Source organism: Gavialis gangeticus, unplaced genomic scaffold (assembly GCF_001723915.1).
Source record: "Gavialis gangeticus isolate Ggan-Ray unplaced genomic scaffold, GavGan_comp1, whole genome shotgun sequence".
Classification (NCBI taxonomy): Eukaryota; Metazoa; Chordata; order Crocodylia; family Gavialidae; genus Gavialis; species Gavialis gangeticus.
Window position 1 is genome coordinate 564640 of NW_017728972.1, and position 13294 is coordinate 577933.

Sequence of the window (13294 nt, forward strand, 5' to 3'; positions counted from 1 at the left end):
TTCCCGATCGCTCTCTGCAGCCTCCCAGTGCACCCTGCCAAGAAGAGGAAACACTCCGAGTCGCCCCCCAATACCCTTAATGCGCAGATGCTCAACGGGATGATAAAACAGGAGCCAGGTATGGGGTCTGTGCCACTCAGCCTTGACAGAGTCCAAACGCCTCCCTGGCACCAACAGGGGGCACTCTCACCAGGTATGTTCTTTTTGCCCCCTCTCCTCCCTGCTCCCCTGACCATACCAGCTTCCATACACCTCCCCAGTGCCAGCAGGTGGGATGGGGGATGGAATAGAGGAAAAATGTCTGCTGGGTATAGGCAGGGGGGTGCTGTCTTGGAGAAGTGAACGAGAGCAGAGTTCCCAGCACTGAACGTGCAAAATATGGGAACTCCTCTCCTTCTGGCCCTAGACTCAGCTGTGCCATGCTTCTCAGTCAGGGGAAAGGACCCCAGGCTGAGTGAGTAGGCAGTGAGGACCTTTTTCCTCATACTACTCTGGGTGCAGCGGGGGGTGCAGGGAGCTCTTGCCTGACAGGAGTCCTTATGGAATGGTTTAAATCAGTATTTTCCTGTTGTTATAGGCCTGGTTCAAGATAATGACAGCCTAAATGGCTCTTACCTGGATCCCAACTACCAGTCCATAAAGTGGCAGCCACACCAGCAGAACAAGTGGGCAACTCTGTACGATGCCAACTACAAGGAGCTGTGAGTAACTGCTGCACTCCCCACAGACAGCCACACATGCCTCTCACCCTGCAAGAGGTTCCCAAGGGTCACTGTCCTGGGTTCCCTGGATCCCTGCCAGCCTGCCCTGGGGAAGAGGTGCTGTCTCCCATGTAATTTTGCTTGGGGGAAACTTAATTCTTTGCAAACTGGGAAGGTGAGAGAGGTTGCCAGGAATAAGGATGCTTGTCCCATCAAAGGCAGGTTTGGCTGGAGAGGGAAGCCTCCGCATGTGCTGTCAGGACCACAGTCCAGCCTAAATGAGCAGGAGCCAGTGACACTAAGCACAGCTATTTTGAGGTGTGGTTTGGTCTAGAGGGATCTCCAGCTCCAGCCTTGATTTTTAAAATGGGTATTTTCATCTGAGTGTGAGATGTAGTGTTTTGAAAGAGTGGGCTCAGTGCTCTCAGCAGCCGCTGGTAGCTGGGAGAGAGATGGGGAGCAGCATAGTGAGACAGGAGGGAAGGAGGGAGAGACAGAGACAAGGAATGCCATGAAGGATGGATGTGGGAGGGAAAAACTAAAGGAGCTGGAAGGAGAAAGGGAAGAAGTAGTGGGGAGGAACAAGTGATGGAAAGAAAAGAAGGAATAGATAAAGGAAGAAGGAAGGAGAAATGGAGAAAGGGAAATGCTAGGAAGCCATAAAGGAGAATGGAGATGGAAGGGAAGGATGGGTGGGTGGCTTACAGTACATGGATGGGGAGGGGCCAAGAGGAAGGCGGAGGGAGTGCACAAGTGCAGCTGGTGGGATGAGCAAGATGAATGTTCAGGAAGAAATTGTTGCAAATCCTCCTTGCATTCCAGAAAGGTGACAGAAAACTGGCAAGCAGCAGGCTGGATTCCAGGAACTGCTAATCCTGTAAACGCCCCTTTCTCCTCCTGTGTTTCCACACAGCCAGTATTTGCTGTGGGTCCTATTTCAGAGCACAGGGAGGGTTTTTGTTATCTCTGATACCAAAAAAGATGCAACGGTTGTTGGGCTTCACCAGAACAACATCTAGGGGAAAGTCCAAGGGACCCTGGTGAGGCCAGCCCCAAGAAGGGACCACAGGAAGGTTTGTTTATTGAGGGTTGGATGCTGACCCTAGTGGTACAAGACTCCTTGCTAAAATGTGTGCCATGTGGCTGCCTTATTCAGGATTTGCTAGTTAGCCCATCCCATGTCCCTGTTACTTCTCCTGTGATCCAAGTGACGTTGTAGGTTGTTCCTATTGGAAGAAGAAATGATGGTGGAGCCACGTATTTCTTCGTTGCAGCCGTGCCTGTTGACAAAGAATGCACACAGTCCTGTTCTGTATATGGCAGGTATCTAATGGCAGGAGACAGTCCTTGCTTCCAGCTTCAAGCCTCTTTCAGCCAGCACACAGCCAAAATGCGTTCTCTCTCTCTTTCTCTCTCGGTAGTCTTTTCTTAGGTCCTGCTTGTTCTGGTTGCGTCTCATGCTTTTTTGTGGTCTTTTAGGTTTTAGCTTTACTGGTTTCCTCCCTTTCTTTTACAAAACAATGCCCAGTGGGATCCCTTGGCTTACAGCTGAATTGCCTTTGCCCTTGTTTAGGGTGAGGACAAATACTGCATTTCAACTGGAGGCTACTATAGTCACGATGATCTATTTTGATAAAAGAGCTCAGCTCTTCCTTACAGCTGTCTTAAATGAAGGGTTGAAGTGATGCCTAACTCACAACAACATATCTCTTCTCTGAACCTCTCACTCCAATGGAGCTTAAAATAGTAATGCCTCAAATATTACCCATCCCAGGCAAGAAAAAAGAAATATTATAATCAGTTTCCAGTTTTGAAGTCTTAACTATTCATCTTTTTGCTGAATCTTTCTATTGTGACATTTTCCCATGACCAACACAAAACAATTATACTTCCGTCCAAATCTCCTTGGAGTTTTTCTCCTCTTGCCACCTGGGACAGGTCCTTTCCAAGGACTGCCCAAGGAATGTGTGTTGTTCCTATCAAATCTGCTTGTCACAAATTCTTTTCTAATGGAGAATTCATTACTGCAACAATTTCTCCAAGTCAGCTTCTGTCCCCAGTTTTGGGCATCATGCCTGTTGAAGTCCTGTGCTTATGGTTCTTTCTCAAATGGTTGTTATGGATAACTTTGGGTTAGTCTTGAGAGTCAGCTGTATTCTTTATATCTATTTTATTTATTCAGGTCCATACTCTCTATACAATTCTTCTTGAGGCCTTTTTAACTAAGGGCTGCTACCCTTCTTTCTCCTGGGGTTGCAGAACCAGACCAGGTATTGTCTTCTAAAAGTTTTCCCATGTGACTTTTCCATGTATGAAAGGTTAGGTTCAGATGTTTCCTGGCAAGGACATGAGATCCTTCAGGTCTGGATCATCGCGTTATTAGATTATCCAGATGGTCCCATTCTCTTGTTCCTCATCAGGAACCCCATAAAAGAGGTTTGCTGAAGTCTGTCCTGAGTTTATGTCGAAGTATGAGGAATGAGGGGTACTCTGTACTCTCTTTGGCTGCTGTTTGATACATCATGCAACAGTCTGGGAATATGGGAATTTTGGATTGGAAAGGGCCTCCTGGACTATCAAATCCAGTTGACTGCACTCATAGATGATTATTAGCTAAAGGAACCCCCCAAATTTACCACTTGCCCACAGCTATAAGGACCAATATTGACACACCAAAACATTATAATGTGCCACAGGTAAGAGCAGGAGAGATGAGGGCAACAACAGCTTCCCTTTCAGGAAGCCCTTTACACTCTAAACTCCGTTCTTGCATCGTTGCATCCAGTGTGCCAGGATCATTTGCGCATCTGCAGTTATGGGAAGAGAAGATATTCATCTTTTTTTTGAGTACTGTCATCCCCTTCAGCTGTGATTCTAATGAATTCCTTGTTCTTCTCCTTAGTACAGCATTTGCAGTTAGCTCCCTAGCAAGGCCATCAGGATCAGGCATCAGCATTACTGTGTTTGGGTCCAGCCGTGTGTATAACTGTGACATCATGACAGTGAAGTTTTCCAACTACTGAGCAAAGTGCCTCTCAGAATTCCTGAATCTAAAGAACCACTGCAAGGATGTACAATCCTTCCTGACCTCAGACTTCTTCTCATACATATAATAATGAAATTCCTCTGTAAATTCAGCTGCAGCTCAGAGTTCCTTTAACTTTGGAGAGCTTAGACTTTTGCTGTTATAGGGCATTGCCTGCTCAAATCCATAGTATTTTTGTGTCAATTTTGCCTCCGTTACCATAAGCACCTATATCTATGTCCAATATGAAAGGACTTTGGAAATGCAAGTCGGCCAAGACAGGAACAACTAACTACAGGAGCCTTTTTCAGTTCTAAAAACTAAATCACATTTTGCTGAACATTGAAACGGATTCCTTTTCTCTGCCAATATTGGCAAGCACCGGAATTAAATCGTGCGTAACAGGAGCAGTGCCCTACCTTCTTCTGCTTGTATGGAAAGTGCAGAATCTGTGGAAAGATTTGGCTGGTTCTTTTTTTGTCAATGGAAACACTCCCCTTGCTGTTTGGGGTCCAAGATAAACTGCCTCTTCTATAAAACCTCTTGTGTTCCTTTGTGTTCAGTCTAAGACTGGGAACCTTCATTTTATCTCACACCCTTTGTAAAATGTACGATGTACAGTTCTTGTTTCAAAGATTTAGAATAATACCTATGTCTGACAAACAGACAGAGGGAAGAATGGCATTTAATAATACTTTTTCCACTGGCCTTTCAAATGTAGCAGGTGCTTTGCGCAAACTCAGATTCATCACTTTACATTGTTCCAAGCTTCATCCTGTGGAGAAGGCAGCTTTCTCCATGTTCTTTGGATCCACTTTCAATTGCAAACATCTGCTGCCTGCACCAGGAACATAAGCCTCTACAGATCTTTTGCTAGTGTAGGTGGAAACACTTCCTTTTGGTTGTGGCTCTTAGTTGTGCTTTGGCCAGCTCAGGCTGGTGGTTGACTCTAAATTGTGTGTCAAGGACTTGGAATGTTTCTTTGTAACTCAGTCTAATTTCTGGTGGTAATTGCTGCTGGACTTTCAGAACTGGGTTAATCACACTGGCTAGAAACCCTTCATGCACATCTTTCTAGCTATTAATTTGTACAATTATGTTTAACTAAGTCAAATAAGTCTCCTATGAATATTTTCCGCTTGGAGATAATGGTCTTTTGCATTATTTAAGCAGGGGTAGTTTGACTTCTCCCCATTGGGCCTCTGTGGTTTACATACAGGAAAGAAAATTGTTGTGAATGTGTGGTCTTGCCTAAGCCACCTGCCAAATTCCACATCCTGATAGCTGACTTTCACTGCAGTGTATGTCCTTTTGAGTTCCTTCTCAATCTGGTTTCTGTGCTCCTTTGGATTTTGCTGTAGAGCCTCTCTGCTAGTAAATTCCAAATTAGCCAAAGCTTTTTCTCATGTCCCGGAATTTGCGGAAAACCTGTAGTCTATGAGACTCGTTGCTTCTCTGATCTGATCTGACTGAGCCATCTCACCATTCCAGACTTGAAGTGTTGCAGTTGGACTTCCCCATCTGTCTAGATATTTGGTAGGCTGCACCCAAAGATTCTGCCTCTCCCTGAATGTTTTCCTTTCTCAGAAACCTGTGGATGGTGTTTTTAGTCTTTTTATGAACTCTGCAGCTATTATTTCAGGTCTTTCTTTAGTTCTTTTTGGCCTGCTTTGAGTTCTATGAGTACATTTGCTCCATCTTGGTGTGACAGGAATGCCTGCTTATAATTTCTCTCCTTGAAAACTGGGTCCCTCTCCTGATGCTGGTGTTAGCCCATTTTTGACCCAAGCAGTTAGCCATGTTTGGGGGTGTTGAATGTTGCTCCTCTTAGGAGGAAAATTTGATACTGGAGTCTGTTATTTCTGTAGTGCCATCTTGTTTATAAACAATGCACAACATTTAATTTCTCCTAACATAATTGGATTCAAACAGCAGGAGATGGTCTAGCCCTCAGATAAAAGTCTTCTGTCTCACAATTTCACAGGTAGACAAAATGTCATAAAACAAAAGCCAGCAGAACCCCTCTGCCAACAAAGTCCTTTGTTTTGGATAATGGTATATGTGCCAATGTTTGGAATCAAACGCTGCTCTTGTTCCAGCTACTTGGTTTAATAATGGAGGCTTAACTGGTTAACTGGGTTTTATTATTTTTATATTTACTCATTTGACCCTGTGGGCCAGATCCTGACTCTGGGGCCTCTCACCAGCCCAAATGACCCACCTCTGGTGGCCTGATGGGTGGCAGTGCCAGCAGCAGTGCCAGCATTAACCCTTGTGTACTGATGGTGCAGATGCAGTGGCTCAGATATTGTTCTCTGCAGCTGCCTGAACCACTGCTGGCATGGGGGTTAACCACTGCTGGCATGGGGGTTAATATGACCACCACTCACCATGACCCTAAAGGCTGTTGCCATGGGAGACCTGGACCAAACCTGGGACCATGGGATGTGGACAGCATTGAGAGGATCCAGAGGAGGGCCACTCGCATGATCCAGGGACAGCAGGGCAGACCCTATGAGGAGAGGCTACAGGACCTGAACCTGTTCAGCCTTCACAAGAGAAGGCTGAGAGGGGACCTGGTGGCTGTCTGTAAACTTAGTAGGGGGGACCAGTGGGGAATGGGAGAGACCTTGTTCCCCCGAGTGCCTCTCAGAGTAACAAAGAATAATGGCCATAAGTTGTTTGAGAGTAGGTTCAGACTAGACATTAGAAGGCACTACTTCACAGTCAGGGCAGCTAGGATCTGGAACCAACTTCCAAAGGAAGTGTTGCTGGCTTCTACCTTGGGGGTCTTTAAGAGGAGGCTTGATGATTGCCTGGCTGGAGTCATTTGAGCCCAGTTTTCTCTCCTGCCCAGGGCAAGGGGTTGGACTAGAAGATCTGCAAGGTCCCTTCCAACCCTACTTCTATGAATCTATGACCCAGAAATTTGGGGCGACCAGCACCTGGACAGTTAACATCACTGCTGCTTGACTCAAAAACTCAGCAGTCGGCCATGTCACAACGCCATAATCTCCCCAGGTGCTGGCCCCACCAACAGAAATTTCCAGCCCCATGGGCCAGATCCAGAGGTGGGTCTTCCATACCACAAGAATCCCTGTGGGCTAGATGATTCACCTCTGTAGTCCAGATCTGACCTGTGGGCCTGTATGTTTGACACCCCTGTCCTAATTTAAGAAGGGCAGTTTTATCCCATCTATCCTGTCATATTGAGACTGCTGATTTAATAGCCCCTTAAATGACAGTGGCACTTATACAGTGAAGGGTGGCCACAGAAAGGGAGAGTAGACAGCCTCCCTTTCAAGCTTTGAGGAGTACAGACAGAGCTGTTCCTCTTCCCCATCCTGATGAGGCAGATATGTGCCTTCCCTCACATCTCAGAAGTTTGGGAAAGGCCCAGCCTTGTACACCCTGAATTAGTCATCAACTGCCTCAGCTTCCCACTGCTGCTGAAAGCAGGAGAAAGGAGATGGGGTCTGCACTGTGTCTCAAAGACCATCTTGCCTGGGGAGTCCATCACATGAGGGGAAAGGTGCACTCTAGCACAGATCAGGGCTTTCCATGCACTGAAGCATTGGAATCTGGTGGGAATACAAATGATGGAATTTCTTTTAGAGCAGAGGATCCATCTTTGTTGATCTTGGGGGCCTCCTGGTTTGGCTGCAGTGCCTCTTTAGGAAAAATCTAAATTGCTGGGCTCTGGTTATATTTGTCCAGGTGTGCGCATGTACATTCACTGGGACCACTGGCAGGCTGACCTGCCTTGATACACTTAGTCTAGCTGTTGAGCAACCAGAAAGTACTGCTCTAAGGAAACCGTTGAGTAGTATTTTCTTGGAACAAACAAGAATGTGTGATTCCAAGACCTTCAGTTAAGGACAAACAGAACTCAGGTAGTTTGCATGACTCACAACATCCCCCTGGTGGTAACCTAAATTCTGGCACCAAAGCATGAAAGCAGATGCAATGAGTGGTGTAGCGGAATGCATTTACTGATGGCAACTGTGCCAGGAAGCAGCAGATGTTTAATGATGGCTCTGTTTACCCCTCCCCTCCACTACAGGAACATGTTCAGGTTCATGTCTGACCTGTCTGTCAGAGTGGAAGGGTCAGAACATGCCTTTCTCCCCAGGACATTGCTTTCCAGACACTTGCAAAGACTACCTAGAGAATCTGTGCCCAGCCTGATTTCCATGGGTGGTGGGATTTGAGGAGACATTCTCATGGTCTTTCTCTTTTGTTGAACCTGCACTAGATGAGGAAGGCAGCAACCAGCACCAGATAGTGGAAGAAACATCTCAGGTTTTGTCCTTTTCAAGAGTTTCGTGTTTGGGGTTTTGATAGTGGCCACTACCCTGGCATATCAAAAAGGCTTTTTTTTCAGCTGTGTACCAGCATTGTTCAGCTCTGTTTAACACCTGTCTCTGCCTTTATATATAAGGTGATAGAAACCATCAAGGCCAATTACATTCATTGGTGGTTGTGATCTGAGCAGAAGCTTTGAAAGTGTTCATCTGCTGTGAGCGATTCAGTAACATTCCTGGCAGTAGTTTAGTGGGCCAGATATTCTAGCTGCATCTCTTTTGCACCTGCCATAATCTAGAAAGTTAGGATTTATCTTGGAATTAGGCCATTTGCTTTAGCTAGAGAGATGCAGAAAGGAGTTGGGATCAGTTCCAGTGCCCTCATAAACTCTTAGTACTCTGCTGTGTTGAGCTACAGTGCCCCCTCAGTCTCTGAATTAGCTTCCAGACTTTGGGTGATTTTTTTTTTTTTTGAGCTGAGTATGGCAGGTGCTGGTTTTTAGATCTTCGCCCCCTGGCATGGATGGAAGAGAGTCCTCATCAGGCAGATGCCCGAAGCAGGAGAGTCCTCCAAGCAGGAAAGCGAAACAAAAACTCTGGGTCTCTACAGTAGCCAGATAGGGGCACAGTTCTGCACAGCTGTCAGGCAATCTCCTGCATGAGGGAACCCTTCTCCACGAAAAGTCATGATTTCTTCTTTCACCAGGAGGCTGGCTTCCAGGGGAAGAGCCAGGGGAGGTCTTTTGGCAAGATCCTGGCTGGGAGGAGGCTACACACCATGCTCTGCTTCTCTTGAAAGTCTCTTCCTTGGGGCATTAGCTTTGTAGTTATTGCTTCTGCATTAGCTGCCACAATATAATGCCTTCTTGCTCAGGCACCCTATTTGATGCTCCTTCCTTTGCAGGGGAGGGGTGGGGAGGGGAAAGATCTTGCTTGCTATGGAGAATCTCTTTTTCCAAAACTTTCTTACCTTGCATTCTGGGAGGATGTGGATAATTTGGATGTCATGACTAGAGAGAGGTGACATCTGCTCAGCCAAAAGTAATCCACCTGCCGAAGTGAGCCGTGTGAGTGGGTGAAGGATCTCCATTGTCCAACTCTTGACTGTCTGGGGCAGGGCCATTGGGAAGGATGGTTTGCTCCCCTGTGCTGGGGGATAATCCTCATTTCTCTGACCTAGTAATTCTAAAAATCCTTTATGGGCTTTTATGACACTTGAGAGGAAGAAACACTTTTGGGCTAAGGCCCAACAGGAGCAGAACCAGCCCAGAGGCTTGATATGGGAGTGGGAGGACAGGCTCTAAATGTCTTCTTGCCTTAATGATGCGATAATGCTGAAGTAGAGGGTGCTGCTAGATCAGCTCACTGCCTTGAGCATGACTCTCTCTGGAGTGTACTATCTTACCCCAGTACCCTGCCTCTCTTTTTCAGGACCACTGCTACCCGATTCCTGATTATCATCTCGCACCATTGTCCCACATAGACTAGCTCATGTGCTGCTCTGCCTTTCTCTCCCTATGCAGGGATCTAGATCATCATACCCTAGTTAAAGGACCAGTGCTTCCTTTTTCATAAAGCAAGTATGCTTCAATTCAGGGAGGCCTACTTTAAAGGTTTGGGGTCTTTGTTTTGTTTGGGACTGTTGAAGGAAGGTCAGCTCTCTCTGATGCCAGAGAAATGGGTTGAAAGGATTGATGTGTTCTGAATCTGAATTCAGGTGCTTGGGATTATGTCTCAGCATGAAAGGCCATGCCCCTTACTTAGGTGTTGCAGCTTGAGGGACTGGTGTCGGTCTAAAGGGCCAGTGTCATTGTTTTGTATTACTTGCAATATCTTTTATCTTGGCCTCTCCCACTAGTTGTGTGGTTTCAGACCCGCTGAACCTTTGAAAGAGTTAGATGGTTTCCAAAAACAAAGCTGACTTCTGGAACAAGGCAGTTCGTTAATTTATTCCAGAGAACAGGCATAATTCATCTCCCTGACAGGGTGTGCTGATAAATCCCAGCAAGCCTTTCCTCCTCCATCTCACCATTTGTTTACAATTTGAGGTGAGGCAGCTGGTGAAGATTCAACCCCGAGCCAAAAAGAAGTGTTTTCAATCTGAGACTGACAGGTCTGCATTTTGATCATGGGAATAGGACTGGTGTCTTCCTCCAGGTTCTCCCCATGGTTGGCCCAGCTGGCCACCTCACTGTGGGCTTCTTGTAGGCCCTAGACTGGAGTTAAGACCTACAAGTTCTTACTTGTAAAAGAAGTGCTCCTAGACACTGAGGAGTATGGGTTCTTGGATTGCCTCAGATCCAACATTTCTGTTTGGGGTAAGGAGGGTCCCTCCTTTGGCACAGGAGAGACAACTGGCAAGAGAATATGTATCTTGGCTGAGTGCTCTTGGGATGCATAACACAACAAAACTCAGGCTGAGCCCTGTTGTCCCATTGGTTTTTCATGAGTGAGTCTCCAGTGGCTGGCTAATCCTGGGAAAAGCTCATTTGGTCAAGAGGAGATCACAGAGATCATGATAGTCACATTATATGTCTTGGGTCTCTGGAATGTCCTTGGTCAGGTGCTCTGTTGGGTGGGTGTCTGGTGGCATAGGCGAGCAGTTACTGGGCGCGTCTACATGAGATGCTACTGTGCAGTGGTTACTGTACATTTATTTAGTACTGGTATAATCAAGTACTAAATAAAGTTACTGCGCAAGTAGCACCGGCAAAAGCCTTTTTAGTGATGCTGCTGTGCAGTAGCTGAATAATACTGCACAGTAGCGTATTAGCTTTGTTTCTGCTGTGATGCGCTGCTGCACAATATTATTCAGCTACTGCACAGTTAGCATCTTGTGTAGACTCTCCCACTGGGTCACTGACTCATACTGTGGAAGATGGCTGAAGAAGAGTCCAGTTTTTCTGTTTCAAAGCAGATGCCTGTCCCTTATTCTGGAATTTTACAATGGGAGAGAAGAAAGCCAGAGAATGTATAAAACTACTGAGTCTTAATTGGATTGGGGGTCTCTGGATACTTAATCCTGAGGGATGGGGAAGAAACACAAAGGGACACATGGGTGTGCAGGTGATTGCAGAGGGAAAGGAATTGATGAGTTCGATGCTCACTTCTGCTAGGTCTCAGTCACAACACACTTCAGTATCTCCTCTGCCCTCCTTTTACTTCTCCTCTTTGTTTCTCTCTTTTTTTTATCACTTCTCTTTCCCCCCTCCTTTAACCTCAGTTGTAGCTGAGTTCCTCTGCTAGCTTACTAGCCTGCTCGCTTACTTACCCTGATCCTTGATGCTAGACACGGACTTTGGGGAGTTTATAACCTGTCCCTTTTGCTCAGCTCTGGGAGAAATTGCCTAGTCTCCAATCCTGGGCTTCTGAATCTTGTGTTAATCTACTTCTCATCAGCAGAGGCCTTTTGGCTCAAATAATTCTTTTGACCCTAGACCTCTGTGTTCCCGGGACTTTGCCCTCTGACCCTTGCACTCTCACTAGAAAGAACCAGTGTGGCTTTGGCTGCAGCCAGAGCTTCCTTCGGCGGAGATGAGGCCAACCAATGCCTCAGTGATCAGTTTTCATTTTTATTCTAAATAGCAGGGCCTGGGAACCAGAGTCCTTTATCCCCCATCAGTGCCATATTGGCTGCAGTCTTCCATCACAAGCATATGAAGGACCCACAAAATGTATGTAAATAATCTCCAAGCCAACAGGACTTGGGTCCTAGCTGGCCAGGGCCTCATGCAGTGTATTCATGGGTGCCAGGAGCCCCAAATGGGCGGAGTGGAGACTTTTTGAGAGGATGTAAGCATTTTCAAAAAGTGCATTATTATAGAGTCAGTGACCCCTCCCCTGACTTGGGGCACATTTTTGCTGTTACAGGCTGGAATTTTTTCTGGGAAGGGTAATTAAGCAGTGCAACAATGGACTAAAGGAAGAGATGAATTCTTATGTGAAGTCTTTAAATCAAGACTGAGGTATGGACCTTTTTTCCTTCCTAAAAAAGATGTCCTACACAAGCTAGAAGTTATGGGTTTGATGCAGAAACCACTGGGTGAAATTCTCAGGTCTGAATTACTTAGGGGGGCAGCCCAGATAATTGCAGAGTTCCCATCTAGTCTTACAAGCTGTTAAACAGTCTTTGCCTTAGACCCTGTAAGTTTGCTTAGGATTGTTGCCCATGGAGATGACCTCACTGACAGCCAATCAGGCAGTTTGCTGTGTCTGAAGCTACAGTGAACCAGACCCCGGGGAAGGGGGTTCTGCAGGGCAGTGGCATTTCTGTCTCTCTTGAGAAGCAGGGGGAGGGGGATGTGCCGAGGGGCTCAAGCTCTGTGTCTGTGTGCTGAGCAGCCATCAGTTCAAGTAGACATTAGCCAGACCATGTTTGTAAGGCTCCTGTTTGCTTTGGGAATCCCTCCCCTCCTTCTTCTTCTCCCTCTCTTAACTGCAGCTGGTTGTCTGTGAGAAGTGCCAAGGTATATACAGGGTAGCCTGCACCATGGGTGCCTGTGGAGGTGATGGGTGTGGTGGGGGGAGATGAAAAGAGACTATACACTTGCTCGAGAGGTGAAGAGTGCAGGGCTATAGTGGGTGAGCTGTGTATTTGTGCAAAGTGGGGTGTGTGTGTGTAAGCATTGGAGGTACAGGCTGTGTATATGTTGGATCTGGCTTGTTTGACGACCCAGGCCTGAAGGACCTCGTTAGGATGATTTCAGGGATCCAATTTGTGATGGACCCATGGAAATGAACAGTGAGGGATGGACCACCTGAATAAAAGTGAACAGAAGGAGCAGAGGCCCAGTGTTGGGGGAGATCATAGAATCATAGAAGTCGGGTTGGAAGGGACCTTGTAGATCTTCAAGTCCGACCCCCTGCCTGGGCAGGAGAAAAACTGGGCTCAAATGACTCCAGCCAGGTAGGCATCAAGCCTCTTCTTAAAGACCCCCAGGGTAGGAGCCAGCACCACTTCCTTTGGAAGTTGGTTCCAGATCCTAGCCGCCCTAACTGTGAAGTAGTTCTTACGGATGTCTAATCTAAACCTACTGTCCAACAATTTATGGCTGTTATTCCTTGTTATGCCAGGAGTCGCTAGGGGAAACAAGGTTTCTCCCAAACCCTTCTGGTCCCCCCTAGTGAGTTTATAGATGGTCACCAGGTCCCCCCTCAGCCTTCTCTTGTGAAGGCTGAACAGGTTCAGGTCCCGCAGTCTCTCATTGTAGTGTCTGCCCTGTTGTCCCTGGATCATACGGGTGGCCCTCCTCTGGACCCTCTCA

At 46.7% G+C, this 13294-nt stretch overlaps 1 protein-coding gene across 4 annotated transcripts in view; it reads left to right on the forward strand.

Annotated features, from left to right (window-relative positions):
- MYRF (myelin regulatory factor) overlaps positions 1 to 13294 on the forward strand; it is a 129970-nt gene that overhangs the window by 77475 nt on the left and 39201 nt on the right. For all 4 annotated transcript variants that reach the window (XM_019504929.1, XM_019504952.1, XM_019504947.1 and 1 more), the window contains 2 exons: positions 21 to 193; positions 578 to 701. In XM_019504929.1, coding sequence (XP_019360474.1) covers positions 21 to 193; positions 578 to 701 — 297 coding nt within the window. The remainder of the gene's footprint in view (positions 1 to 20; positions 194 to 577; positions 702 to 13294) is intronic.